The sequence below is a fragment of the Lepisma saccharinum genome, chromosome 8 (assembly GCF_977018435.1).
Source record: "Lepisma saccharinum chromosome 8, izLepSacc3.1, whole genome shotgun sequence".
Taxonomy (NCBI): Eukaryota; Metazoa; Arthropoda; class Insecta; order Zygentoma; family Lepismatidae; genus Lepisma; species Lepisma saccharinum.
In genome coordinates this window covers 25,637,474-25,663,983 of record NC_139236.1, presented here as the reverse complement: position 1 = coordinate 25,663,983, position 26,510 = coordinate 25,637,474, and the positions used below count along the sequence as shown (strand labels likewise).

General features: G+C 40.4%; 1 protein-coding gene across 1 annotated transcript in view; it reads left to right on the top strand.

The window, feature by feature from the left end:
* Ilk (integrin linked kinase) overlaps positions 1-26,510 on the top strand; it is a 113,203-nt gene that overhangs the window by 33,527 nt on the left and 53,166 nt on the right. Inside the window, exon 2 of the mRNA XM_083126353.1 lies at positions 25,285-25,450. Coding sequence (XP_082982479.1) covers positions 25,285-25,450 — 166 coding nt within the window. The remainder of the gene's footprint in view (positions 1-25,284; positions 25,451-26,510) is intronic.

The following is a 26,510-nucleotide window of genomic DNA, read 5'->3' as shown; positions in this document are numbered from 1 at the left end:
CATTCTTCCATTTTCTCCGTTCCTCCATTTTTTCCAGCATACTTTCAGTAATCCATGGTTTCTTTGCACTTTTCCTTTCCCTGTAGCCTATTGTTTCATCCACTGCCTTCTGTAAGCAGCTTTTTATTCCATCCCACATCTCATCCTTATTGTTACAACTAGCTTTAAACTTATTATAGTTTCCTTGGAAATGTTCTGCAAATTTTTGTCTTTCGTCTTCTTCCCTTAGCTTCTCTAAGTGGGCTTTCTTGCTCACCTGGTTTTGGGTTATCTTCTTCAATGTAAGATTGATTTCTCCTATTAGCAAGATGTTGTCTGAATTAATGCCAGCTCCTGGCAATGTCTTCGCATTTTTCAAACAATTTCGAAATCTTTCTTGTACCAGTATGTAATCTATCTGGTATCTTTTACAATCTCTTGGACATATCCAGGTGTACCTCCTTCTCTTATGTTGTTGGAACAGTGTGTTTCCAACAATTAGGGAGTTTCTTTTACAGAAATTTACCAGGCTTTCCCCTCTCTCATTTCTCTCGCCTAATCCATATCTTCCTACTGTACTTCCATCCTGCATTTCTCCTACTACAGCATTCCAATCACCCATTACGATAATGCACGAACCCTTTCTCTCTTTTTCCATCAATTCCTCTATCTTCTCATAGTTTTCCTCCACTTCTTCTTCTGACAACCCACTATGTGGCATATACACTTGAATTAACACTAAGTCTTTCTTCTTTCCTTGAAGTTTCACCATTATAATCCTGTCATCCACATAACGCACTGCTATAACTTTATGTTTCACACGTGGTCCTAGCACTATTCCCACACCACGGTTTCCTTGTTGATCACCTCCAGAATAAAACATCTTGAACTCATCACTCACTATTTCACCATTTTGTTCCCACCTCACTTCTGATATTCCCATAACATCTACTTTGTTTCTTCTCATTTCTGCCTTTAAGTTTTCTAGCTTTCCCGACTGTAACAGGGTTCTGACATTCCACGTTCCAATCCTTAATCTTACCTTCTGTTTGCTTCTCTTTTCCCCATCAGTGTCCTTTGTCATAACGTGTCCTTCCCGGACATCCCCCTCCCGGACATCCGAATGGGGGGCTAGTTTACGTCCGGAATATTTTGCCTTGGAATGACTCATCATGATTGCAGTTTTTCTAGGGAAAAGATATATGCGGTAGCTTCCCGTTGCTTTCCGCACACCACTCTCTCTTTCGCATCTTGAAAGATCCCAGGGGCCCCCAACGAGGAGGTGAGGAGAGTGGATTTGACTAAATGAGCCCTCCGGACTTCACCGAAATTCACTGCACCAAACGTATGGTGTTTGGATATAGGTTGCATATCAGTTCCATCAGGGTTTTTGACTCAAGGTCGAGAAATCCCATTTAGCCTTTGCCCCCCGTTAGAATATATACCATAACATTTGTGTGACTTGTGTTTCGAGTCTGAGTATTTGAAATGGCAAATGTAAACTAAGGGCCTCAAATTAAATGTTTTAATATACCGTTTAATTAAATTAAATTAGAATTTTTGGATACATTGGAATCACACAGACACTTCATATTGTTAGTATATTTGTGTGTGCATATCAGTGGCGCAACCACAAAGGGTCAGGGGGCATTGCCCCTCCCCCCACCAACCTTGAATGGAAATCAATTTTAAGGAGGGCAAGGGGACAAACATTGGTGGCCAAGGACACTTGCAGAGGGTACAGAGGGGCAATTATCCCCCTCGATTTAAAATTGTATGGAAATAAAATTACATTTCATAAAATTTTCTCGCTCGCATTGCCTACTTTTCTTAGTCTCGTCAAGTTCAGAGACGTAGCTGGGGAGCGGTGGGAGTCGGCCCTGGCCACCGAACAATCAAAATTAAAAATAGTTGTAAATGAGAGAATGCCATGGCGCTTCGTGAAATTATTTGCGGCCTGTTAAATCAATATTGTTTTCAGTTTGCAAAGATAATCGATTGAAAATTTTCTTCTTCGCTTCACTCGCAGTATGATTGTTTTCTGTAATGCATTGTAAATTACCAGAGAGAGAAATAAGACTTCTCTTTATGGATTTTGTCTTAAATGCATGAACAATTGTTGTGAGGAGAAGGAGCGTGCACATTTCAGGGACAATTTTTATAATTTTTGCTGTTGGTTTTTATGAGGTGGATGAATTGAATATGTAATGAATATAAATAATAGACCTATATCCTGTGTGTGTGTATATATATATACTGTACATGTGTGTGTGTGTGTGTGTGTGTGTGTGTGTGTGTGTGTGTGTGTGTGTGTATTAAATAAACTTTGAATACGTACACAATTTAGTGTTGGCATGAATTTTCTTATTTTACATCACTCCATTTCGAATATGTGTAAAACATATGTTGTACATGAAAGTTATGCATGTTATATGTACAAATAGAATAATATTCGGAATGCATTCAAAAGTACAGTTAGTGTACTTGTTTTCAATTACACAGGCCTGCGAAATTGAAGTTGTTGAAAAATAGAAGAGACGTGTACGCTGAGTATTATGTTATTGGGTGTGCTGATTTCGAAAATGACCTCCATTTTTTTCCATCACGTCAGGATTTTTTGTACAATCGATATCGATATTTTTGCTAAAATCCTATGTAAAAAGGAATTTTCGCGAACAATTTTGCATGTACTATCTGGCAACAGTGTTTTTGATCCATTTAAATCTATGTAAAATTGATGCTTGGTGATGCAAATTGATTTATTAGCAATTGATTTTATTTTGTATAGGTTTAAATGGAAGAAAACCACTGTTGCCAGATCGCACGAGCCACCTCTGGTCGAGAGAAAAACACAAAGTTCTCTTGCGTTTACACTTTTAACATCCCATTATGGTGAAGTTTCTAGAAAAAAAGCACCAACGTATTATGTTCATTTGTGTTTATTAAGGTAACATACATAAAATAGACGATTGACCACGAGGAGCAATATACAAGGGTCGTTCAAGGTTGACCGGGATTTTCGTACGTAAAAAATCGATGAATAGCCGGATCATGATGAAACGTGTGCAACGTCCACCCACGCAGTGCTCAGCTCCAAGGCGCAGGAGTACTGGTACTGGCTGCGTTCAACACGCTAAACACTGCAGTTGGAGGGTCGGCAAAAGTTACCCATATGTGCTAACTGATTCAGTCGTAGTACAAGGACTCAGAAATATCGCAGGGCTTGCTAGGTGCAAAGAAAGACTAAACCAGGTTTATACATATATATGTAACAGTTTATTATAATCACAAAGATGTCCTTTAGCACACTTACTCAAGTGTCTTTACCTTTACCCTTACCACTCACTTGCATCAACAAATTGAACAGTATAAATGACAATAAAAATGGCTAACAATCTCATGTCATAAACCTTCACACTGTACTCAGAATTTGAACTCCAGGCCTTTCTGCCTAGTACTTACTGATTTCAAAGAGTGCTTCTCGCTGAGCTAATTTACAATTTTTTTTCATTTCACATTCCACTTTTCAGGTTTTAAACTTTAATTCTCATGTCACAATATTTGATAACATTTACCAAAAACAACGACCACGCAAGGTCTAATAATCAGCCAAGTTAATCCACGTAGAGGTGGACCCATTAACATTTATGGAATACAGCGACCACGTAGGGTCCAATAATAATAAGCGAAACTAATAACCATAGAGGTGGATCCGTTAACACATTTAAACATTTAGCATGCATTCTTCATCCATACCTTCTTAACAAAATATAATTTTGCGACCTCGCAGGGTTGTTAAATGTGGCGACCACGCAGGGTCGTTACATACGCCCCTTCCTCGGGCAAAAATTTTGGTAGAAATTTAAAACTTACAATTTCTGGAAAAATTTTACTGGAAATATTAAAGATCAAACTGGTAAGAATCTCTGTCTCTTCTACACTTCAGTCACTTGGTCCTCTTCTTCCCCTACTACTTCTCTTCTTCGCTCCGGAGAACATCTGTAAAGGCGAAGGTTGTCGAAGTTGGCTCTGTCGACTGGGTTCTTGTTCGTCGGTATGGAGCACCTCTTCTTTATGTTTGATATGGCTATCGAAATCCACATCAAAAATCAGAATATCGTCTATGTACACTGTCAGATAACTTTCAGTTTCAGGTCCAAAAACTTATGCATAACTGACACAAAGGTAGACACAGCATTAGATAAGCCGTAAGGCATCTTCAAGAATTCGTACTGGCGACCTTTGTACGAAAAAACAGTGTATTTTCGGCATTCTGGTTTCAAAGGAATCTGTAAATAGCCTGAAGCTAGATCTAAACTCGAAAAATACTGGGCTTGTTTAAATTTCTGCAATGACTCATCAATAGGTGGCACTGAGCTTTTAGGAACAATCATAATAGCATTTAATAGTCGAAAATCCAGGCACGGTCTTACACTACCATCGGGCTTATCCACCACTAGTAATGGATTGAGATAGGGTGATACCGATGGTTGAATAATGTTCCAGCTTTTCCACAAGCTAAGTTCTTTTTCTAGAGCGGCCCTTTTCGAGAGCGGCACTGGATATGGAGGGCGATGAACTGGTTCGGTACTTTTTAAAAGGATCTCACATTCTGCACTTTCCATGGTACCGGGCTTCTCTGAGAACACTGCTATATATTGATTCAGCACTTGCAGCAACTCCTGTTTCTGGGAATCATTAAGAATGTCTATAGTTTCGACCTTCTCCTTGAGGTCTGTCGGTTTATACATCCACTCTTCGTCTCTTTCTTGGACCTTTTGGATGTACCGCACAATTTCAACATCCAGTGGATTCCCTACATCTTGATCCGGAGTTTTTCCAAAATACAATTTTACCGAGTTTCTTCTGAAATTTATCTCGGCCTCGTGCTGCTTCAAGAATGGCATGCCCAAAAGAAGATCTGTAACAAACCCTCTCAATATAAAAACTTCAGTACTGAACACCATACCTTCAATCTCCAGTTCCACACGTCTGCTGCCAAAGACACGCTTCCTATGGCTCCCAGAAAAATCCACCAATCTTATCTCTGGAACCTTCTGCACTTGAATACCTGGAATTTGTTCCTTTAACTTAGTCCAAACTTCATAACTTAAAATAGAGCATTCGCTCCCAGTATCTATTACACAAGTCACTGGTATATCTATTAACTTTGCAGCCACTGCTGGTGATTTATATCTAATCCTCGATTCCCTTGCGGATTTCAGTTCACTCTGTAATTTTACTTCTTCTGTTTCAGTTAGTTGAAAGTTAACCTTTAGTTCTTGGATAGTTGTATCAGGTCGCTCCTCCGAGGCCCCTTGCCTAAATGGGAACGAAGCACCTAGACAAGGATTTAGTTTGTTTGGCAGGATTGAGACCTTTGATTATGCAAGAAGTCCCGGGTTGTTTCTAGGGCTCCCTCCTGCTCAGAGGTCATAACTTCTCTGGAGGGTGACTGTCTTCCCCTTGGTCCCGATTCTCTAGGTGAGGATCGCCTAGGAGAATTAGGACTACTGCGTCCCTGATTGTTCCTCCTCCAATCGGGAAACCTGCGATCTGGCCCTCGATTTGGTCGATAAGATTCCCATCGACCATTCTGGTTATGGTTCAGCCCTCTGTTACGTCCAAATCTATTAAAATTCCGAGCGCTCCAAGAGTTTTCAGGTTTAGTGTCACCCTTGGTCTCAATGCTTCGCACTTTGAAATTCTTATGGGGAAGTTCTTTATCTTTGAAGTCCTCTTTATTTCTCCAGTAGTCGGGATCATCATATATTTCAAAGTCCTTGAGGAAACTGGTCAATTCGTCAACTGTTCGGGGAGAGTGCGCAAGGCAGAGATTTCGAGTTCTATAAGGTAACTGACCTATGATTAAATTCAGCACCTCGCTCTCGCTGAAGTTGTCACTTAGATTCCTATAGGCGGCGTAAATGCTCCAAGCGAAGCTCTCCATATTTTCATGTACTGGACGGGAATATCTTCTATTTCTTACAGCTGTTAATTGTCTCTGCTTAGCCTTCTCGGAGGCAAACTCTTCTTTAAACTTTATGCAGAAATCAGCATAGCTAACAAAACTGTCTATGTTACCTGCCAGCCAATGTTCAGCTTTACCTGTGAATACTCTAGGTAGCAATTCGAGTCTGTAATTGTCAGGCACTTGCATGAGCTCGAAGCTTACATTGAGCTCACGAAGATATTTCTCAGCTGACTGAGCTTCGATATCACCCTTGAACTTGGGGATGTGTGCGATGTCAGACATTCTAGGCATCTTAAATTCGGTTCTTCGCCGAGGAGATGTCCCGTCGGAACTATCTGCTTCTCTAGGCCGCTTACGCTTATCCGATTGAATGGTTCCCATATAGAAAGGATTCTGCACCACTCTAGGAGGTTCATAAGAGGCTGCTTCAGGATTCAGACTTCTATTTCGTTCAATGGAATCTGGGAGAACATCAGAAAGCACTCCCGGTTGTAGCTGCAACCGTTCAATTTTATCTTGCAGTTCGCCTACTCTTCTGACCATAGACCCAGTCTGCTCCTGTATTTCTTGCCGAAGAGATACCTCCAATTTCTGTGTCTCTCCGCGAAGAGAGTTCACCTTTTCGCCGGTTGCTTTAGCCATCGTTTCTGCAGCTACTTTTTGTTCTTGGACAGCCTTCTCCATAACTACAGTCTGCTCACTCAGAGTCTTTACTGCTGAACTTATGGTTTCTATAGATGCTTCTATCTGCTTAACTCTCTCTGGTTCTTCACTTCCATTTTCCGTCGTAGACTGAGCTACCAATTGCAGACAGACCTCTAAATTTTTCTTCATTTGTTCCTGCTCTTGCTCCATTTCACCACGCCAGACAGCTAAAGGTTCTAATTGTTCTTCCACTACTTTCACTACTTCCAGCTGACAAGAGATTCTAATTTTATCTAATTCCTCCCTAAGACTTTCTAACTGGTCTGTCTTATGTTGGGAGAACAGTGTTCGCATCTCTGTTCGGCTTCTTTCAGCTTCTTGCTGTCTCCTCTCTTCTTGACCTTGAACTAAGGCATGGAGAGTCTCTAATTCTCTTTCTCTCTTCTCTTCTGCTTCTCGTTTTTCCATTTCTCTCTTCTCTTCTAGAGACTCTATTAGCGACCTAAATTCTTGTGTCTCTAGTTTTCTTTTAGCTTCTTCTTCTGCTTTCTCTTTCTTTCTAGCTTTCTCTAATTGAGCCATATCTTTCTTTCTCTGCTTCTCCTCCTCCGCTTTTTCTTTCTTTCTCTCTTCTTTATCTCTCATCAGCCATTCTAATAACCAATGGTCTGATGGGGTCGTACTAGGAGCACTTGGTTCTTGTCCTAAAACCATCAAGGGTACCGATAAGCAAGTCTTGCATCTGGACTCTGCAGTGGAGACTGAGGTCTCTTCTTGCCCCTCACATTTCCAATGAAACTTCTGTAGACATTGGCAACACTGGAAAGACTCCCTCTCTCCTCCGGTATCCTCACAGCATCCGAACCCAGTTTCTTCATCTACGGTTTTCCTCCCTCTGCTTCTTAAGCTCATACTTGACGCATCCCTTTCCATTTTGGCACACCGTCTATGGTTTCTTCCACTACCGACACTATATCTTCACCTTCGTGAATTCTTTGGAAGAACACCAACACTGACACTTATGAGCCCTTTCTAGTCCTTGTAGCTAAAAGGCTCCCACTGGCTTGCTGGTTTCAGTCTTTACAATCTCTCGGGCCCCACGTTAAGACGCCAAAACTTTATGCAACGTCCACCCACGCAGTGCTCAGCTCCAAGGCGCAGGAGTACTGGTACTGGCTGCGTTCAACACGCTAAACACTGCAGTTGGAGGGTCGGCAAAAGTTACCCATATGTGCTAACTGATTCAGTCGTAGTACAAGGACTCAGAAATATCGCAGGGCTTGCTAGGTGCAAAGAAAGACTAAACCAGGTTTATACATATATATGTAACAGTTTATTATAATCGTATCACAAAGATGTCCTTTAGCACACTTACTCAAGTGTCTTTACCTTTACCCTTACCACTCACTTGCATCAACAAATTGAACAGTATAAATGACAATAAAAATGGCTAACAATCTCATGTCATAAACCTTCACACTGTACTCAGAATTTGAACTCCAGGCCTTTCTGCCTAGTACTTACTGATTTCAAAGAGTGCTTCTCGCTGAGCTAATTTACAATTTTTTTTCATTTCACATTCCACTTTTCAGGTTTTAAACTTTAATTCTCATGTCACAATATTTGATAACATTTACCAAAAACAACGACCACGCAAGGTCTAATAATCAGCCAAGTTAATCCACGTAGAGGTGGACTCATTAACATTTATAGAATACAGCGACCACGTAGGGTCCAATAATAATAAGCGAAACTAATAACCATAGAGGTGGATCCGTTAACACATTTAAACATTTAGCATGCATTCTTCATCCATACCTTCTTAACAAAATATAATTTTGCGACCTCGCAGGGTTGTTAAATGTGGCGACCACGCAGGGTCGTTACACGTGCGGGTGACGTAATGTATTCCTTCGCGAGTAACTAGCGCCCGGCATGACGTATTTCGCGCATGCGCAGCAGTTGCAGCGAACATGGCGGCAAGCAGTGTGTCTGTGGCTGTGGAGCAGCGGTGTGGAATCAAATTTCTCGTGAAGGAGAAAGTGAAACCAGATGAAATTTTCAGACGATTGCAAGCACAGTATGGTGAACAAACGATGTCGCGGACAAGAGTGTACGAATGGTGTGAGCAGTTTCGCGAAGGACGGGAGCTGGTGACAAATGAAGCGCATGGACACATTCGCCCGACTGCAGTCACACCAGTGAATATCGCACGTGTTCAGCAAATGATTCTTGAGAACCGGCGAGTAACAGTGCGGGATATTGCTGCTGAGGTGAATATCAGTGTCGAGAGTGTTGAGACAATCATTCACGACCACTTACGCTTCCGCAAAATCTGTGAAAGGCGGGTTCCCCGCCAGCTGACATTCGATCAGAAGTGGACACGCAGGACGGTCTGTGAACAGCTTCTGAATCGGTTTCGAGCAGAAGGTGATGAATTGTTGCAATCCATCATCACGTGTGATGAAACATGGTTGCATAATTCAACCCCAGAGACCAAAAGACGCAGCATGGAGTGGCGGCATAAAGGTTCCCCGCCCCCCAAGATAAGCAAAACGCAGCCGTCCGCTGGAAAGATCATGGCAAGTGTCTTCTGGGACATGAAGGGCGTTATCCATGTGGATTTTCTGGACAAAGGGGGCACGATTAATGCCCAGTATTACTCCACATTGTTGAGTGGTGCTGTACGAAAGTCCATTCGCAAGAAAAGACTTGGGATGTTGTCTGGAAATGTCATTCTTCTCCATGACAATGCCCGCCCTCACACGGCCAATGTGACAACAACAACTCTGGCCGACATGCGCTGGGAAGTTCTGCCCCATCCCCCCTACAGTCCGGATTTAGCCCCCAGTGATTATCATTTGTTTGCACCCCTTAAAGACCATCTGGGAGGGAAGAAATTCACGACAGACGAAGCACTGCGGAGCGATGTCCTCCAGTGGCTACGACAACAACCAAGTTCTTTCTACGCCAAAGGAATTCGGGAGCTGCCAGAACGATGGCAACGGTGCCTCGGCGCGCACGGAGAATACTTTGAAAAACTGACATAGTTTGGTGTTTCTTCTGCTACCTATTTCCTCTGCAGAAATAAAAGTCCCGGTCAACCTTGAACGACCCTTGTATGTGTACATGAACGTTTGACACAAATTGTAAACTGAACAAACAACAAAACCAAACACAAACAAAGTTTATATTTACGTACGTACCCTTTTGACTTTGAAACTTCTTTTTGACGTTCTTCTTTTATGTGCAATCTCAGGCCTCTCTCGTGTTAACATCCAATAGTAGTCGGCGAGCATGTTCTTGTTCCGTTGTCCTTGATATTTGCACTCCATATCTTTAATATCTTGGTGGAACCTTTCACCCTGTTCTTCGCTGACTGCTCCTAAATTTTCTTATTTTACATCACTCCATTTCGAATATGTGTAAAACATATGTTGTACATGAAAGTTATGCATGTTATATGTACAAATAGAATAATATTCGGAATGCATTCAAAAGTACAGTTAGTGTACTTGTTTTCAATTATTAATTAATGTGAAATTGAACGTTTTTTTAAAGAATGTTTAAAATCGTTTGTTCCAACACAAATGGATTTACACCCAATTTTTTTGTAATTTACGAGGATGATAACGTCTTTGACACTAACATAACTACTACTAATAATAATAGTCATAATAATATCATTATTATTATTATCATTGGTACGTTTATCCTAGTACTCCCCCCCCCACAAAAGTACATGGTTGCGCCTCTGGTGCATGTGTGCGGCTGTTGAGAGGCGGTAATGCGCAACGTTGAAATACAGAAAACATGTGCTTGTGTCCTTGAATATTTTGAAAATCTGCCTTGAAAACCGGGAATTATACTTGAATTTTATCAAAGTCCTAGAGTAGCCACCCTGAAATGCCATATGTTGGGAAGTTAGTACAAGATTTACGTTATTTGCGTTTGACAGAAGCGGGAATGTAGAAGGTTGAGGTACTTATATTTTAGCATTTGTGTTGTTTAGTTTTGAACCTTGTTTTCTACAAGTAACTATTTCATCATGACAATTGATTCAGTTTGTAGTTTTGGAAGGGAAGAGAGAAATAAAGGGAAGAGAAGTGGAAGAAAGGGCTAGAGAAAGAAGGGCAAGGAAGAAAGGAAAAATAATTAAGTGAAGCAAAGTGACGTTTGTCTTCAGCTTCGGAGGCTGATTACGACTTCGGTTTAATACAAGTCAACCTGTATAGAACACTTTGGTACAGAGGTTGAAAGAAATAGTCTGTCTTTTGTTGAAACTAATGGAAAGGCAGATTGTTCGACATGTACTCACGACATTTTATAAAGGGTTATATGTCTTCGGTACTTTATGTTGCTCCTCGTACTTCTCAGATCTTTATAGACGAGGAGGTTCAGTGCTTTCCTTACAGGAAAACTTTACTCATTTAGCTTGGATTGTATATCCGCTTTTGTTGGATTCCATAGTTCTAGATTACAAATTCACAGGATATTTGGGCAATTTCTTATTTATTCTCCTGGTCTCATTGTTACCTGTTGTGGAAATATGTTCATTCTTGGCAACGAACTAATACACAGGTATCACAGTTCATAATAGTATCTTCCACTTTAAAAAGAAACAAATCAGAACATATATACTTGTTTATCATTATGACAAGTAAGTATAATATTAATCACAGGACATAATATTAATATAATGTTACGTTAAACAATATTGAAGTAGTGAGAGAGCATGAACTTGCGTTCTTCTGGGTAGCCAGCCTTAAACAACATTTAAACAAAGTCTTAACCATAAGGATCTCAAGATCAATGTTAAGATTGCCTTATTTTGGTTAGTACGTAGTTAAGAAGCTGTTGCTAGAAATGAGTCGTAATTATCACTTGTACAGTCATTACATGTTCATACGTACCAATGCTGGCATGCGCCGTCGACTTGTGTTATTCCTTACCCTTCTCCCACTCGAGTATATTACCAACACTCCCTTGGCCGATTTAACCATTTATCTATTCTTCTTTTTAATATATAAAAGTGTATGTACGTGTGTGTGTTTGTTCCGGCATAACTCTCGAACGCCTGGAGCGATTTCATCCAAACTTGGAACACGTATCACTTGCAATCTCGAAAGAAATTCTCTAGGGGTAAGACACCCCTGCCACCCCTAAGGGGAAGGAGGGGGTGACATGTAAAAATAATCGAAAACTCCCGATATTAGTGTGGAATCCATAGTTGAAGGAGTCGCTAAGATGAATAGTGACACTCTCAGTGCCGTTCAACTCCAAGACACCCCTGGCACCCTTAGGGGTGGGGTTTGGAAGGGGCCGACATGTAAAACGACCGATATTAGTGTGGAATCCATAGTTTTCGGGGCCGCTGAGATGAATAGTGACACTCGCAATGCCGTTCAATTCCAAGTTAATTTTACACTATTGTTAGAATTCATTATATTCCTGTCTATAAGTGAACCCACGAGCAAAACAACCTGAGCAAACCCGCGAGTCCTGTGCACCGTACCCCCGCGAGTAGGGGAGGGGGGAGAGTGGACCATGCTTCCTTATGGCCCGAGGTGGAGGGAAGAAGGGAAAGCTGCGCTGGGACTTTTCGTCCCAAGGTTTTTTTTTTCCTTGTGGTCGATCTATAATAGAAGATTGGGATAAATAAATACCCGGGCAACGCCTTGCAATCAGCTAGTATTCATATAAAGATGGGATAACACATTACAAAAAACTTCTGACACACACCTGGTCACCACTGTTACCTTATTTGGTTGTTGGCGAGGATCTCCGCCGTTATGTACAGTCACGGACACTTTTGGGTTGTAGTAACCCCATTGAAAGTTAATGGAGTTCTTACAACCCAGAAGTGTCCGTGACTGTACACCATTTCTTATGAGGCTTCGGCTGTTACACGTCTGCTGGGCGGACGTTGAATTGGTTCAGGCGAGAAACTGTTGGGGTCCTGCAATGACATTTAAACTTTTGGTACAGTTAGATGTTAGTGGAAAGCCTCTCAACGACGTCAACGTCTCTACCATCTGTGAGGGCATATTTGTTTCAGTTGGAACAGGGACGCAAGGCCATTTGTACCTTACAGCCTTGCGCCGGAGAACCAACTGCAACCGACTCACGGGAGTCGATTGCGTCAGTGTATTTCAAGATCCATGTTTTCTCTTCACGGCAACAGATCTTGTCATACAACATTAAATAATTATTCGTTTTGAATCTGCAAATGCCAAAATATATAAATCTAAAGTCTTGATATTACAGAAAGCACTTGGAATATCAGTTAACCTATTAGCTTTGGTTGGTTACCTCGCAGATCCAAAAGGAAGAATTATGCGTGCACTTATATTACATACCATCATTTGCCTGAAGCGACATAGGAAAACCTCAAGGTGGCCGGCTGCGGACATTGAACCAAAAAATAAAGATATACGCGCTAGCAATTTTTCCATCACCAGATAAGAAAGAATGAAAACTGTTCGAAACGTTTATAATTTCAAATGCACATTCTGAATTTGAAACATTCAAGAAAAGTGGAAGAGCAAATTGACTGCAACCAAATTGCGGCACGTTCGTCAATGTTGCTCCAGCATAACAACAGTGGATGCTGAGTAAAATGTGAGATCTTCCCGATGGGGGAGGATTCCAGAGCTGATGAACTAATGCCAGCTCGCAGCACCTTCGCGTACTATCACACCACGGGGCACGTGGAGCCTCACCATGGTGGAACTTCCGACGAGGCCTCCGATCCAAGCGGAAAGGGTAGAGTGTTCGTAACCCCCATCTCGCCTGAATGGGGGAGTGCGGCTCCCCCTTCCCGTTTGCACTGGCAAGAGTCCCATAGTTCCTGGATATATGGCGACTGAATGGGGTGGAAAGTATACGCCGTGAAAGTTTTCAAACTTTTACAGATGTACCCTTCTCGGGAACGGTCCTACAGTTTTACTTACCATCCGAAACGGTGGATTTTGTTCCCTACCCCTTCCTCGTGGATGTCGTACCAGGGGAAACCCTGTCTGTAACCTCTAGGCCATTGTAGAGTTTCTAAACTATACATAGGCAAAAATATATATATATATATATTTACAGATTCCTTTCAGGAAAGTTCGCCCCCCCCCCTTCAAGAGATTTCAGGCAAATGCTGTGTGCTGTTCATTTCATATACATTATACTAGTCTGTTTTGTTCCTGCCTAGGCTACTTTATACAATGAAAATTGCGGACAAGGTGATCACTGGACAGACATATTATCTACAGAGCCGGACCCTGTGGTCGAGTGGTTAGCACATTGCGCTGCGACGCCAAGGGTTCTGGGTTCGAATCCCGCTCGGGCTTGGTTGTTTGTGAATGTCCATTCATCAATTTCATCATTTCATCATTCATCCCCATCTTCGCAAATTAGCCAAGAGGCACAAAACGCGAAGTAAAATAAACTAAATCAATCAATCAAAAAAACAGGGGTAATAGACTCGATTTCGTTCGTTTCTTACTTCATAATTTCATATGCCCGTGTTTCTTTGAACATTATATATATACACAGACGTTTGAATTAATTTTTATAACTTTCGAATATTACGTACTTGGAAACGACTTCAGTGAACCTCTATAGCTTAGGTTAACGAAAATACATGGCTCCTCTATTTTACTGGTTGAGAGTTATTCTGATATTCAGATACGCTTAGCTCTGTGGACTAGAAACTAGATGAGTGTTAATGTATTTGTTCCGGCTCAAACGAAAGAAAGCACAATAATTATACCTTCATTAAAATTTCGAAAACAAAACTCTGTAATTATACTTCTGGACTATCCTACAGTTGCCAGAGTTCTTCTATCCAATATTGGAAATCGTTTCTATCTGGACAGTTCTTGAAGACCTGACTTAGTTCTGAACTTAAATCTAAATGAGATACGATTACCTTCAATAAAAGTAGAGTAAAATTTCGTTATCTCTGCATGGTGATGAATTATCATTTGAAGTAATTTCATAGTTACTGCAATGAGTTTCAACAATGCATAACTATTGTTGAACGCTTGAACATTGTTGTGCTCCAAGGAGAAGAATATGAAGCCACGTCCATAAGCACATATGTTGTAGTCTGCATATCAGTTGTTTTTTTTTTCTTTTCATGACCCTCACAGAGAGAATGAACATGGTGACTGACAATTTGCCTACTAGTAACCTTTGCGGTATGCTGTACTAGAGCTGCTGTTATAACGTAAATTATTCAATTTAAATATGGTGACTTATCGAAGTTAAATAGAGCAGGCTTTCGTGAACATTAAAAACCATGAACTGTGGTTTTAATAGATGATGCAACTGCAAAATAATAAAATACTAAATTTGCATTTCAAGATTTATTTTTGGAATTCCTTTCTCCTTTTCATTTTTTTCCTTTTTTGAAATTAGGTTGAAGATTCTGTGGACTTGGTATTGTGGCCATAATAAAAAAAGCTAAAGTAAAGTGCTCCCCTGTGTTTTGCACCACTCCATGAAAGCGTATAGGGGGTGTGGAGTTAGAGCCCCACACTTTCTTGATCACGGTCGAAGATGGGGGTCATGTGATCAGCACCACGCCCCTGGCCGCCTTTACCCCCCCCCCCCCCAGAGTTTACTCCAGGTACCCACTTTATACGACGCTGGGTGGGCGCCGGAGCAACTTGAACAGGTGGGAAAAATTCCGGTTCTCCCCCGCCGGGGATCGAACCCGGGTCTCTCGCATGAGTGTCAGCCGACTGAGCAACCGCTGCTATATTGTGCCCATATTGTTTTTACAAAATCTAGGAATTGTCAATTCTGTCAGACTGAAGTGTGCGGAGACCATCATTTTGCGACTTGTGAAAGAACCAAGCCAATCTAGGAAGAGCTTTTGATTTGCCAAAATATCAAAAATATACAGTTTCTGCAAACCAAAACGGTATCACCCCCATCCCTTCTTACTCGTAACCATTTTCCAAAAAGGGCCTCCCCGATGGCGCAGTGGTAGCGTCGTCGCCTTGTAATCAATGGGTCCCGGGTTCGATACCCGGTGGAGGCACAAGTGGTTCGGATCCCACTTTAAACTGTAGGTCCAGTCCCGATTAGTCTTAAATTAATCAATCAATCAAATCAAACCATTTTCCAAAAAATGCAACCCGGTGAGGGTGAGCAGGGACAGAAACTTTTGTATATACGCGCGCGTCAAAACCGAAATTCTGACAAGATCAGAAATGTAGTATCAAATGCCCTCGGTGAGCGTAGTAATATACGTTTGTCATGCGTCGTGGGTAAGGAGATGCCAATATCTTCAGCAACGAGAGCGAACAGTGGCGTGCGTAGGGACAGGGGAGGAGTTGATGGGTGTTACAGAGAAAATGAAAGAAGTATCACACGGCGTACAGCTTAGTACTTATTGTTTACGCTCAGTTCTCAGAAGCGTTCCGCAAATTACCAATGTTTTCAAATTTTCTTATAACAGCACCATTGGATAGCCATGATAATTCTATACTTATAAATTAAATTATGCATATTACCAATTGTGATTATAATAAAAGAACATGTCTAAATGTGAGTTAACCAAAAAAAGAGGCATTTGCATTTGCATCACGACTGCTTCAAAAGAATCGGGACAGAGATTAAAAGGAATGGATGACTGGTAGGTGCAATGGTTATAAAACTAAAAGTACCTAATACTGAAGGCTTGTGGAGCCTGCCTCTCTCCACAACAAACCCATTTATTTATGCAAGGGAGAAATCGATTTTTTCTTCTTTTTAATTTGAAAATCGTCGATGTTATTTTCAGAGCTTTTTGTAGGTCCACATTGAAATATTTTGCAGTTCGAGTGGAGGGCGCATGGCCCCAATGGTCTCTTACCTGGGTACGGGCCTGTAAACAACTGTGCCTAAGTGAAAATGCCTAAATGAGTGTAGATCGGCAATAGCTAGTTTCGCGGCTAATTTTATAGCTGTCACATGAAACACAACAACGTAAATCTTTTTAACCTGGTGTGCTAGTATGTGTAATGGCACTATGTTACCAGCAGATAATGAAAAATTGGAAAATTAATAGGCAAACTTTTACACCACTGTTCCCATTCCTTCATTGTGATGCATTTGGCTCTCTGATGTTTAGAAGTACATAGGTACATCACAGGGGTATTCATTGTCGATTCTATCGGACTGAAGTGTGTGGTGGAGACCATCATTTGGCGACATGTGAACAAACTACAGTACCTACATGGAAAGGACCGAGATAATACTGATTGGAAATTGTAGAATTTGTGGCAATCTGGAACACCTATAATCGAACAGCTGTCTGCAGAAAAGTGAGTTTCATTGTTGTTACACAGGCCCGTAGTCAGAATTTTATTTCCGGGGAGGGCGCTTATCCGTTGTGAAGAGCCGCCATTTAAAGGCGAAAAATTTGGGGGTTAGAATCACTGAAAATGAATTTTCTCTATATTGCAAATTATTATACAAGATGTTTAATTTAATTACCACTATACACTATTTAAATGAGATATTTGTAGGGTTTCAGGGAGGGCTTCATCCCCCTTAGCCTTCCCCCTGGCTACGTCCCTGTGTTTACACATTAGCCAGGGAGGAGACGGAAATTCGTGCGTAGTTCCTAGTTAAAATACCCATTTGCTCCAGCATAATTTAGTAAAGAAAAGAACCTTCAGATAATATTTTAGGGTTTTTGTTTCTCGTGATTTCTAAACGACGACGATAGCGTTTCGCATATCCATTAAAATCTTCTTGTTTGCCGCACTAACGAAAGACCTGTGCAAGGGTCCCAAAATTGTACTGAAATTCCAAATATCAGCACAGTCACTGAATTTCATGTCTGAAAATTATATCCGTTTGTATATACTAAGAGCCCTGTAAGTGAAGCTCTGAATTACTACAGTTTCTACTCATTGGGTACTTGGCGGCAACCCTGAGGACTAAGGGCGGCTGGAGCGCGGTGTTGAGTACATCATCTCCAGTATGGCAGAGATCTAGAATATGTGAGGCCCTCGACATGCCTTGTGTGCCTTTGTGACTTCGTGCAATGCATACATATACTCTGTCCCGTCTATCTGTGGAGCAGGCGAACGAAAACAAGTCTCTGCGCAAGTGGTGACGCGAGACGGCTCCATCAATGAGCATGTGAGAGGGAATGGGATTGCGTGGAGGGTGGGGAAGTGACTGCAGCTACCAGCCTTCGAAGCAGCGCGTACTGCTTCGCTCCGCCCACTCGATTTCCCCCCTTCTCTGCCGCTATGTTCGACCTTGCTCCAGAGATAAGCGGGACAGAGTATACGTCCTCTCCGATGGTGAAGTGCCTACGCTGTAGCCTTGTAAACAAAGTGTCCCAGGTTCGATTCCCGCTGGGACCTATATGCGAATAGAGTACTGCATACATGAGAGGTTTTATCCCCACTTTTTTTTTTACAATAAAGTTATATTAGCTTGTGAACAACAGCTTACTAATCGCTACGTTCAGTGCTACAACGCTGAAGGGCACTTAGTGGATGTTGACAGTCACTTCGAAACCTTGTTGCCTGAAGAAGGTTATCTTTGTCGTCAATAGAAAAATGCACATTCACAGGAACTGCACGCAAGAAAAATATCTGTCGCTTGTCTTGTCACCTCATCAGCGAATCTCGCTTGTGACGTCACGTCCCACCCGTAGACGAAGCCTCTTGCTTCCAAATTAGGAAACCCAGTTCTGAAGAAGTAGGTCTTCGGAGTTGTTACGTCATGCAGTGTTGCTACCTTCACGATATTTGCCAGCGAAAGTTATATACTATTGTGCTGCAGCAATAACTTAAATTGGAGCAACAAATACTGAATGGATTTAAAAGTGTGTCCGAATTTGCACCAGGATTGTTTTTATCATGTTTCAAAATAGTGTGTGGCCAGTATTTGCTCAAGTCCGCGCTGAAATTTCTGGATTACCAGTGTTTCCAGCTGAAATTATATTCCACTAAAAAAAGGTGGGAATTCGACATTTTCTTCACATAGCTGCTTTTAGTCTGACCCAGCTTAATGTTAGGCTATGTCGCAAACTACAATTACATTTATCTCTATTTCGACAGTCTGTCAAAAGTTTTCCTTGAGTCCTACATGCCTAAGCCCAGGGTGCGAAAATAGTGCAGATTGGTGGGGGGGAAAGAGCAGACAGACACTCAGGCGTGCAATTTAATTAAATAAATTATTAAATCAAATTTTATTGTAATTGATTGAGTTGTAGTTTAAAGTCCACTTTGTGCACAGTAATGCTAATCGGGACTGGGCCTACAGTTTAAAGTGGGATCCGAACCACTATGTGCCTCCACCGGGTATCGAAAATTATATTATAAAATATACAATCTATTATATCGACTGTCCATTTAAAATTCGATTGCAAATTGAAGATTTGAGTTTACTACTATGAACATGAACAATGATTCGCGTGGCTAAGGAGGGAGGGTCAAAAATTAAGAGACATTAAGAAGATAATAGTTTCCTAGTCTAATAGTAATATGATAATAGTCTAATCGAAATGCTATTGCGTGTTTTATTAATATATTTGCGGTAGCTGACGAAAGGTAATGAGAAATGGAGAAGAAATAACAAGTCGGACTTAATTTTTGTGTTCTGTTCTGGGGATTGCTTGGCACAGTGTCCTTGGAGATGAGGCTCTTTGTTGTCCGTTCTTTGTGTATGTTTTCGATATTATTCCAGTGAAGTATAATCGACTCCCAAACTAATTGTTTATGTTTGATGTTAGAAAAAAAAACCTCTGCCCCCCGGAAAAGTTTTGTGGGGGGGGGGTTCAGAAAAGATCGTTAGTGGGGAAATTCCCCCCCCCCTTCCCCTGTCCCTCCAGGGATTTCGCACCCTGCGTAAGCCGTTCTCTAGGTTTATGAAATTTCCGCAGTGGACAAAAATGCAAAATGTGGATAGACGATTTGATTTGATTTTTTGTCATTTAGCGTCGCTAATCGCAACGGTGAGAATGAGTGATGGTATGGTGAAAGGAAAATATACTCTTGTAGACACCCAGGCCCCGTTTTTATGCATCGATCTTGATGTGTAGAACACGAATGTATGGCCACTATCTTCTATCTATGTATCTATCTATATTATTATATATATATATATAAATGGGTGTGTGTGGGTGTGTATATTTGTTTGTTCCGGCATAACTCTCGAACGTCTGGAGCAATTTCAACCAAACTTGGTACACGTATCACTTGAAATCTGGAAATAATATTTTGGGGTAAGACATCCCTGGCGCACCCCTAGGGGTGGAGTGGGAAGGGGTGACATGTAAAAATGATCGAGAGTCACAGATATTAAATTACGCACAGACAGACTTCCGTGACTATGCAATCCGCACAACGATAGTGTTTCTCGGGTTGTCTAACATTCAGGCTGTGTTGCGAATGGAATCCATAGTTTTCGTGACACTCCCAATGCGGTTCAACTCCAAGTTCATCATCTATCGGCATGGGGGGTGAGAGGGGATGAAAAATAAAATGGCACAAATGACCTGGATTAGTGTCGAATCCATAGTTTTCGGAGTCGCTAAGCTAATTGGTGACATTCACGATCACATTTAAAATTAGTTACATTTTACAGTATAGTTAGAATTCATTATTTTCCTCTCTAATACAAGATTGGGATAAATAAATACCCGGGCAACGCCGGGTAATCAGCTAGTGTTTTATATATGCTGGCCATTTTTGGCATTTCCAGAACTATGGACCGCATTCTATAACCGGTGGAGGTGTGCGCCTCGGTTTGAATCTCACTTTAAACTGTAGATCCAGTCCCGATTATCCTATCTGTACATTAAGTTGACTTTAAACAAACGCAACTCGAAAACTATGAAGGCTACATATTTTGAATTCACACTCGCTTGTCCTGGCGGTTTATTCTAAAAAAAAGGAAATGTCTATAACCTTAGTTGCCCTGCCTTCTTTTGCTAACACTAAACCTAAACTGTTTTACTTATGTTAATCATCTAGTTTAACCTTGGCATTTTATGACTTACTGTTATTGGATTTCTGTGCCCAATGTCCTGTATCGTTTGGTTGAAGTGATACGGTTGTTTATTACAAAATTTTATTCTTTCTTTTTGCATGAAATCTTCGAGCATTTCCCTTGTTTGAATATTGTTTACAAATCTATCTGCTGCGGTTATTATTCTAAATATTTTATTTTGAATACTTTGTAGTGCCTTTTGGTATGATGGTGCAGCATGTTGCCATACCACACAAGCATACGTCATCATTGTTCTTATCAATACTTTGTATAGTGTTATTTTGTTTTTAATGGTTAATGTGGCATTTTTGAAAAGGGGGTATAATTGTGCAAGTCTCGTGTACCCTTTAAATGCTAATTTTTATATATGCTCTTTGAACGTTAATTGCATATTTTGGGCATATGCAACGACAGTTATAGTATCATTACGGCATTTTATATTACAACGTGCCAATAAAAATTTTGATTTGGTTCGATTCTTTGGAAGGGGGGCGGTGCAAAGCTGTTTAGCTGAAGGTACCATGGGTATTAGATAGAACTTGTCAAGGCACTTCGTAACGAAAACTTTTAAAAGCTTCAAATTCTGTTTATTATTTGTTTAGGCACCATTTTCGTAGATGAGCAGTTTTTAGTGCATAATTCTGTACGTATGATTTTAAGTAAGCTTCCTTGCGTTGTTGGGAAGAGACGAAGTATCGAAATGAAGGCACGTAACTAACATTGAACTCGAATAATTCCACCCAATGTAGATGTTTTGAGTGTAAATTCGTGCAGATATATGCCAGGTGATCGACCAATGCGTTTTAAGATGGTTGGCGAAAAAAGTTTCCTATGTTGCGGGCTCACCAAATTCTGTTGACGTTTTCAAAACATTCAAGGGCATTTAGGAGATATAGAAAGTAATGTACAAGCTGTTTTAGAGCAGTACCGGAGGCGTAAGTTTGTCGTAAACAGTTGGTAAGAAAGTGCGGAGAAAGGTGGGGGGGAGTTATAGGCAAGTAAATATTGTGACCGTGAAAACTGCAGAAAACGTGAAGGTTTTAAGCACAAATTCATACAGCAACTAGATGTGTGTGATGACTGGACTTGTGTTGCATTCTTTAGAAAATACATTTGTCGCGATTGATAAGTGGTGCAGTGGCGCAGATTAGGGGGGGCGTGTGGGCAGTTGCCCCCGAACTATGCTAAACCTTATCTACCAAGATATAGTGAACTGTCCCCCTCCCCAGTTTTGGAACCCAATCGCCGCCACTTAGTGGTAGAGATATTTTGTCTCCTTGACGCACAGAATGACAGTCCTTCAGAACGTATCCTTTCTCTAACATGTTCATTGTTCAAACATTGTTGGATTGTCACCAGAAGCACGTTTCACACACCGCAAGTGATAAACCGTTGCTAATTTATCAATTGAAGATATTCCAGAGCAAAGTAAGCTTCTGTCGTTTAGGTACAGCATTCAGTGGCGGCGATTAGAGCCCCCGCACTATGGCCTCTTAATGCTAAACCTTGTCTACCATGAGAAAGTAGTACAGTCCTTGCTCCCCCACCCTCACCCAGTTTTGGCGCCCGATCGCCACTATTGACAACATTCATGTATTGTTGCATACAAACTTCCTTCTTTTCACATAATGATTCTCTTTGGAGGGTATTAAACAATTGCAGCCCCAGTTACCCTGGCCTCCCCACACACACTTTTTGCCACTATGCTAAACCTTATCTACGAGGGAAAGTAAACTGTCTGTGGGCCCCCCACCCCAGTTTTGATACCCAATCGCAGCCACTGGTTCGAGTGAATAAACGAATTCGCCATACTGACTCAATGAACCTTTTGAGAACGAGCTTTCCAGGCATGTGCTTTTTAAACGTAAAAAAATCGGAGCACAAGGACTAATTATCGTAGAGATCAGATGTTGGTTTTATCTGTGAATGCTAAATGACAATCTTCTCAATCCTCAAGAATCAGGCGTCAAGAACACAAACTATTTTATCCCTATTCCCTCCCAATAATAGAAGTTACAAAATAGAAGAAGACATTTGAAATTTAAAAAAAAACTTATTCAGTAGGCCATTATGGCCACCAGAAACACTTTAAGTGATTTTGAAATATATTGTATATGTGTATTGTAGAACTTTAATGTTCCTAAAATCATGCTAAGTCACATTAAAAATAGTTACATACTTCATGGGAAGAAATAATAAAAATGTATTAAGCTCCTAAAAAAAAGCTATATATCAATGTTAGTGGGAATTCGGTTCTAGCATCGACCCTATACATGTAAACCCCTTGAAAGTCGCATCTCCACATCTTTTTTTAAAAGGCCGTAAAATGCGAAATTTCAGGAATATATTCTAATTCCAGTACTTTTATTCTTTCACTAAATGCATCTTATTGTTTAATGGTTGGGACGAAAACTTTGGTGAATTGTGGTTACTTTTTCGATTGGCGGAAATTAGGGGGCGGGTGGGATATACCCGTTTACTCGAAATTTTCGCGCCAGGTGTCCCGGGTTCGAATCCCGGTCTTGGTATGGGTGTTTGTGAATGTACCTTCATCAGTTTCATAATATTGTCACTCATCATTATCTTCGCTAATAGCCAAAAGTGGCAGAAAAGCGAAGTAAAGTAAGCCAAATGAATCAATCAAATCTAAATTTTCGCATTTTTTTAAAATGATGTTTTTTGATGGGCAGGGTTGTGACGTGGTCATTGGAGAAGGTCGTTTTTTAAACATCACAAAAAATAACTACGATTACTTTTACGATTATTATTTCATTATTCGAGCATGCTCTAAAATTATATGTATATTTTATTGAACGAAAAGCTGAACTGAAAAATCATTATTAGTTTTGGAGATATGATGTAGAATGCTGTCACGTGGCTTGGTCCATTGGTTCTCAAGAAGCTAAGCACAGTAGAGATTGGATGTTGTTAAGAGAGACGTTAGGGTAGACAAAAGTAGCGTAGGATCCTCTCAGGAGTCCAATTTTTTGCAAACTTGTGATTTGGCATGTAAATGTATGGCCAAAATTCCGAGTTTGAATTTTTTGTTGTTAACCCTTCGTGGGTCACGTGAGAAAAATTATATGGATGGTCGCGCATGGTGCCAGAGCCGGGTTCTTATAATATGTTAAGTTAATGGTCTCAAATGCAAAACTAAATTATTATGATTAGATCTTTTCTTGCAAGGAATTGAGATTCTATAAAAGTATAGAAATTGAAATTCTATAAAAGTATGGAAAGGCACTCTTCGTTAGTCAGGCATGGAATGCCAGACCGGCAAAGTAAGCCTATAGTCAGGGATGGACTCAGACAGCAAGGGGCTTCAACGGAAATCACCCCCCCCCCCCATTGGCTCGAAGATCTGACTAACACTGAAAACAAATTGGTGGTGTATAAGAGGAAGGCAGCTAGACAGAGTAGTGGCTTGACAAGACAATCATTGATAAATGGCAACATTAAAACCACTCAACTAGAGATTGTGTGTGACCAACGGAGTCTTAAGTTCACTTTATGCACAGATAGGTTAATCTGGACTGAAACTTTAATTTAAAGTGCAATCCGAACCACTACATGCCTCCAGTGGGAATCAAACCCAGAACTCCTTGATTACAAGACGACCACATTACCTCTACACCATCGGCTAAATTGACACTTTTTCAATTAACACTCAAAAGCCCATATAATGCTTCACACGACCCATGTTGGTTGTAAATGACAGATTGATATGCCATCAGGCATTAGATGTCTAATTATGCCTTACGATATCTTCTTACATATGTTTCTCACTCAATGTGTCATTCTGGGAAAGATCAACTCTGACTTTGCTATTTATTAATTTATGGAATTTCCTGTATGGTGTAAACTGATAATGTTAAGCATTGAAAAATATGGCCGTCGGTAAGGCTTTATAATGTAAAAACTCCTGTTTAAATATACCGTACAGTTTTCATGGTATAAGCGATCAAAATTTGGTTTGTGTGACTTTTGAAACACTACAAGTAAGGCTGGTCACAAGAACAAATAATTTCAAATTCACACTGTGAGAGGGGAACAGAAAGCTGTTTCCTTTTCGGAAGGGATGCTCTTTGTACTTCCATTACCTGCAGGGCTTACATTTATCTCATATCCTCATCAGTAATACAAACAATTGGACATAAGTTTTAAACATATTTCTTGATATTTAAAGTAACACCAGCCACCATCTTGGCTTCTAATAAATGCAGTTAGGTTATTTAGGAACTTAGTTTAATTGTAATCTAAATCACAGGACCCCCTCCCCAATTTTGATTTCACACTGATTTTCACTGTATTTTAGACTGTTATGGTTATGGCTATTTCCGCATGTAAAAAATACACCACTTATGAATTCTTCAAAAAATTCTCGTTGCATTACCACTCTATACACACTATGAAAGGCCCTTTATTGAAAAAAGTTGTGAAATTCTTATATATGAATGTGTGGAACATATATAATATCTAAGGATAATGAGTAATACCAATTAAACATTTTGCTGTTATGTGCCAGAAATAAATCTCCAAATTGTTTAACTTTTATATAGCCACATGGTTTAGTAATGTTATATTTTCTGATATCGTAAAATTAATGTAAATAATGATTGGAAATAGTGTAATTTCCTGTTGTATGGTATATTACAAAATTTTAACATGCATTCCTTTTGTTTAAATTTCAGTGATGATCATGGTTTCAGTCCATTGCATTGGGCTTCCAAAGAAGGCCACACGAAGATTGTAGAGATGCTTATTCAGAGAGGTGCAAGGATAAATTCCACAAATAGAGGGGATGACATACCACTACATTTAGCTGCAGCACATGGGCATCAGGATATAGTCCACATGGTAAGATACCATCATTGATCTTTGGTAAATATCATGTTACAATAAATTTCATCCATGTTATTATTTTGCTGCATGCTGTAATTTAGACCCACTGTAGATGGAAGCATTTTGTTTAGTACTTTTGCCAGCATAAATGGTGCACAAATGATTCCAAAACTTTTTTTTATTTTTATATTAGACAGTATTTTAAATGGAAAAATTTCATGCAACATTCTGGTTTGCAATTGCAATATGTGCAGAATACATTATAATATATATATATATACGGCGTGAAATGTACTCGATTTACATTTACAGTTACACAGTTTTCATTTATAACCAATAAATTCAAAGAGGAAGAGAGGTACAGTAGAGCGTCGATTATCCGAAGTAATTGGGGGACATGGGTGTTCGGAAAACTGGTTTGTTCGGATAATCGAACTGTACATGTTTATTTGCCAAAAAGAAGTACTGTACAGTAAATTTATTCATAAAAACAGGCATCTCTTTAAGTATTACAAAGTAACGTACAAAGGCAACTTTAGTAGGAATATATAGTATGTGGTACAGTTTATTAAACAAAAATATGTACATATTACATACGCATTTTGCATGAACAATACATACACCGACAGAAGTGTGCTGATTGTTGAAACACAGCGACTGGCGGCTTGGCCGGTCAGCAGCGCCTTATGAAGGCCCCATTAGAAGCAATGTTCCGCCAGCGGTGGCTCAGTGCAGCGACTACTGTGGGAAACTTGGTTTGGGAGTGAGGGGGATGATGGACGGTAGGGTGGGAGAGTAACAGGTGCGAGCGAGTACACAGTTCGGTTTAGCAGTTGTTCGGTTGACCGACGTTCGGATAATCGACGCTCTACTGTAATTTAAAAGGAAAAATAGTTACTTAATGAATGAAATATCATGTGAACAAACTGAAACACAATGTGTTATTGTTCTGTAACATTACAATTTATTGAGAAGATTTGTTGTAGGTGTGAAGATGTATAAAACCAACTTGAAACATATTGCAGCATTGAGCCAAATATCAAGGGCAAAATCTCTCATTTTTTCCTCGATAATC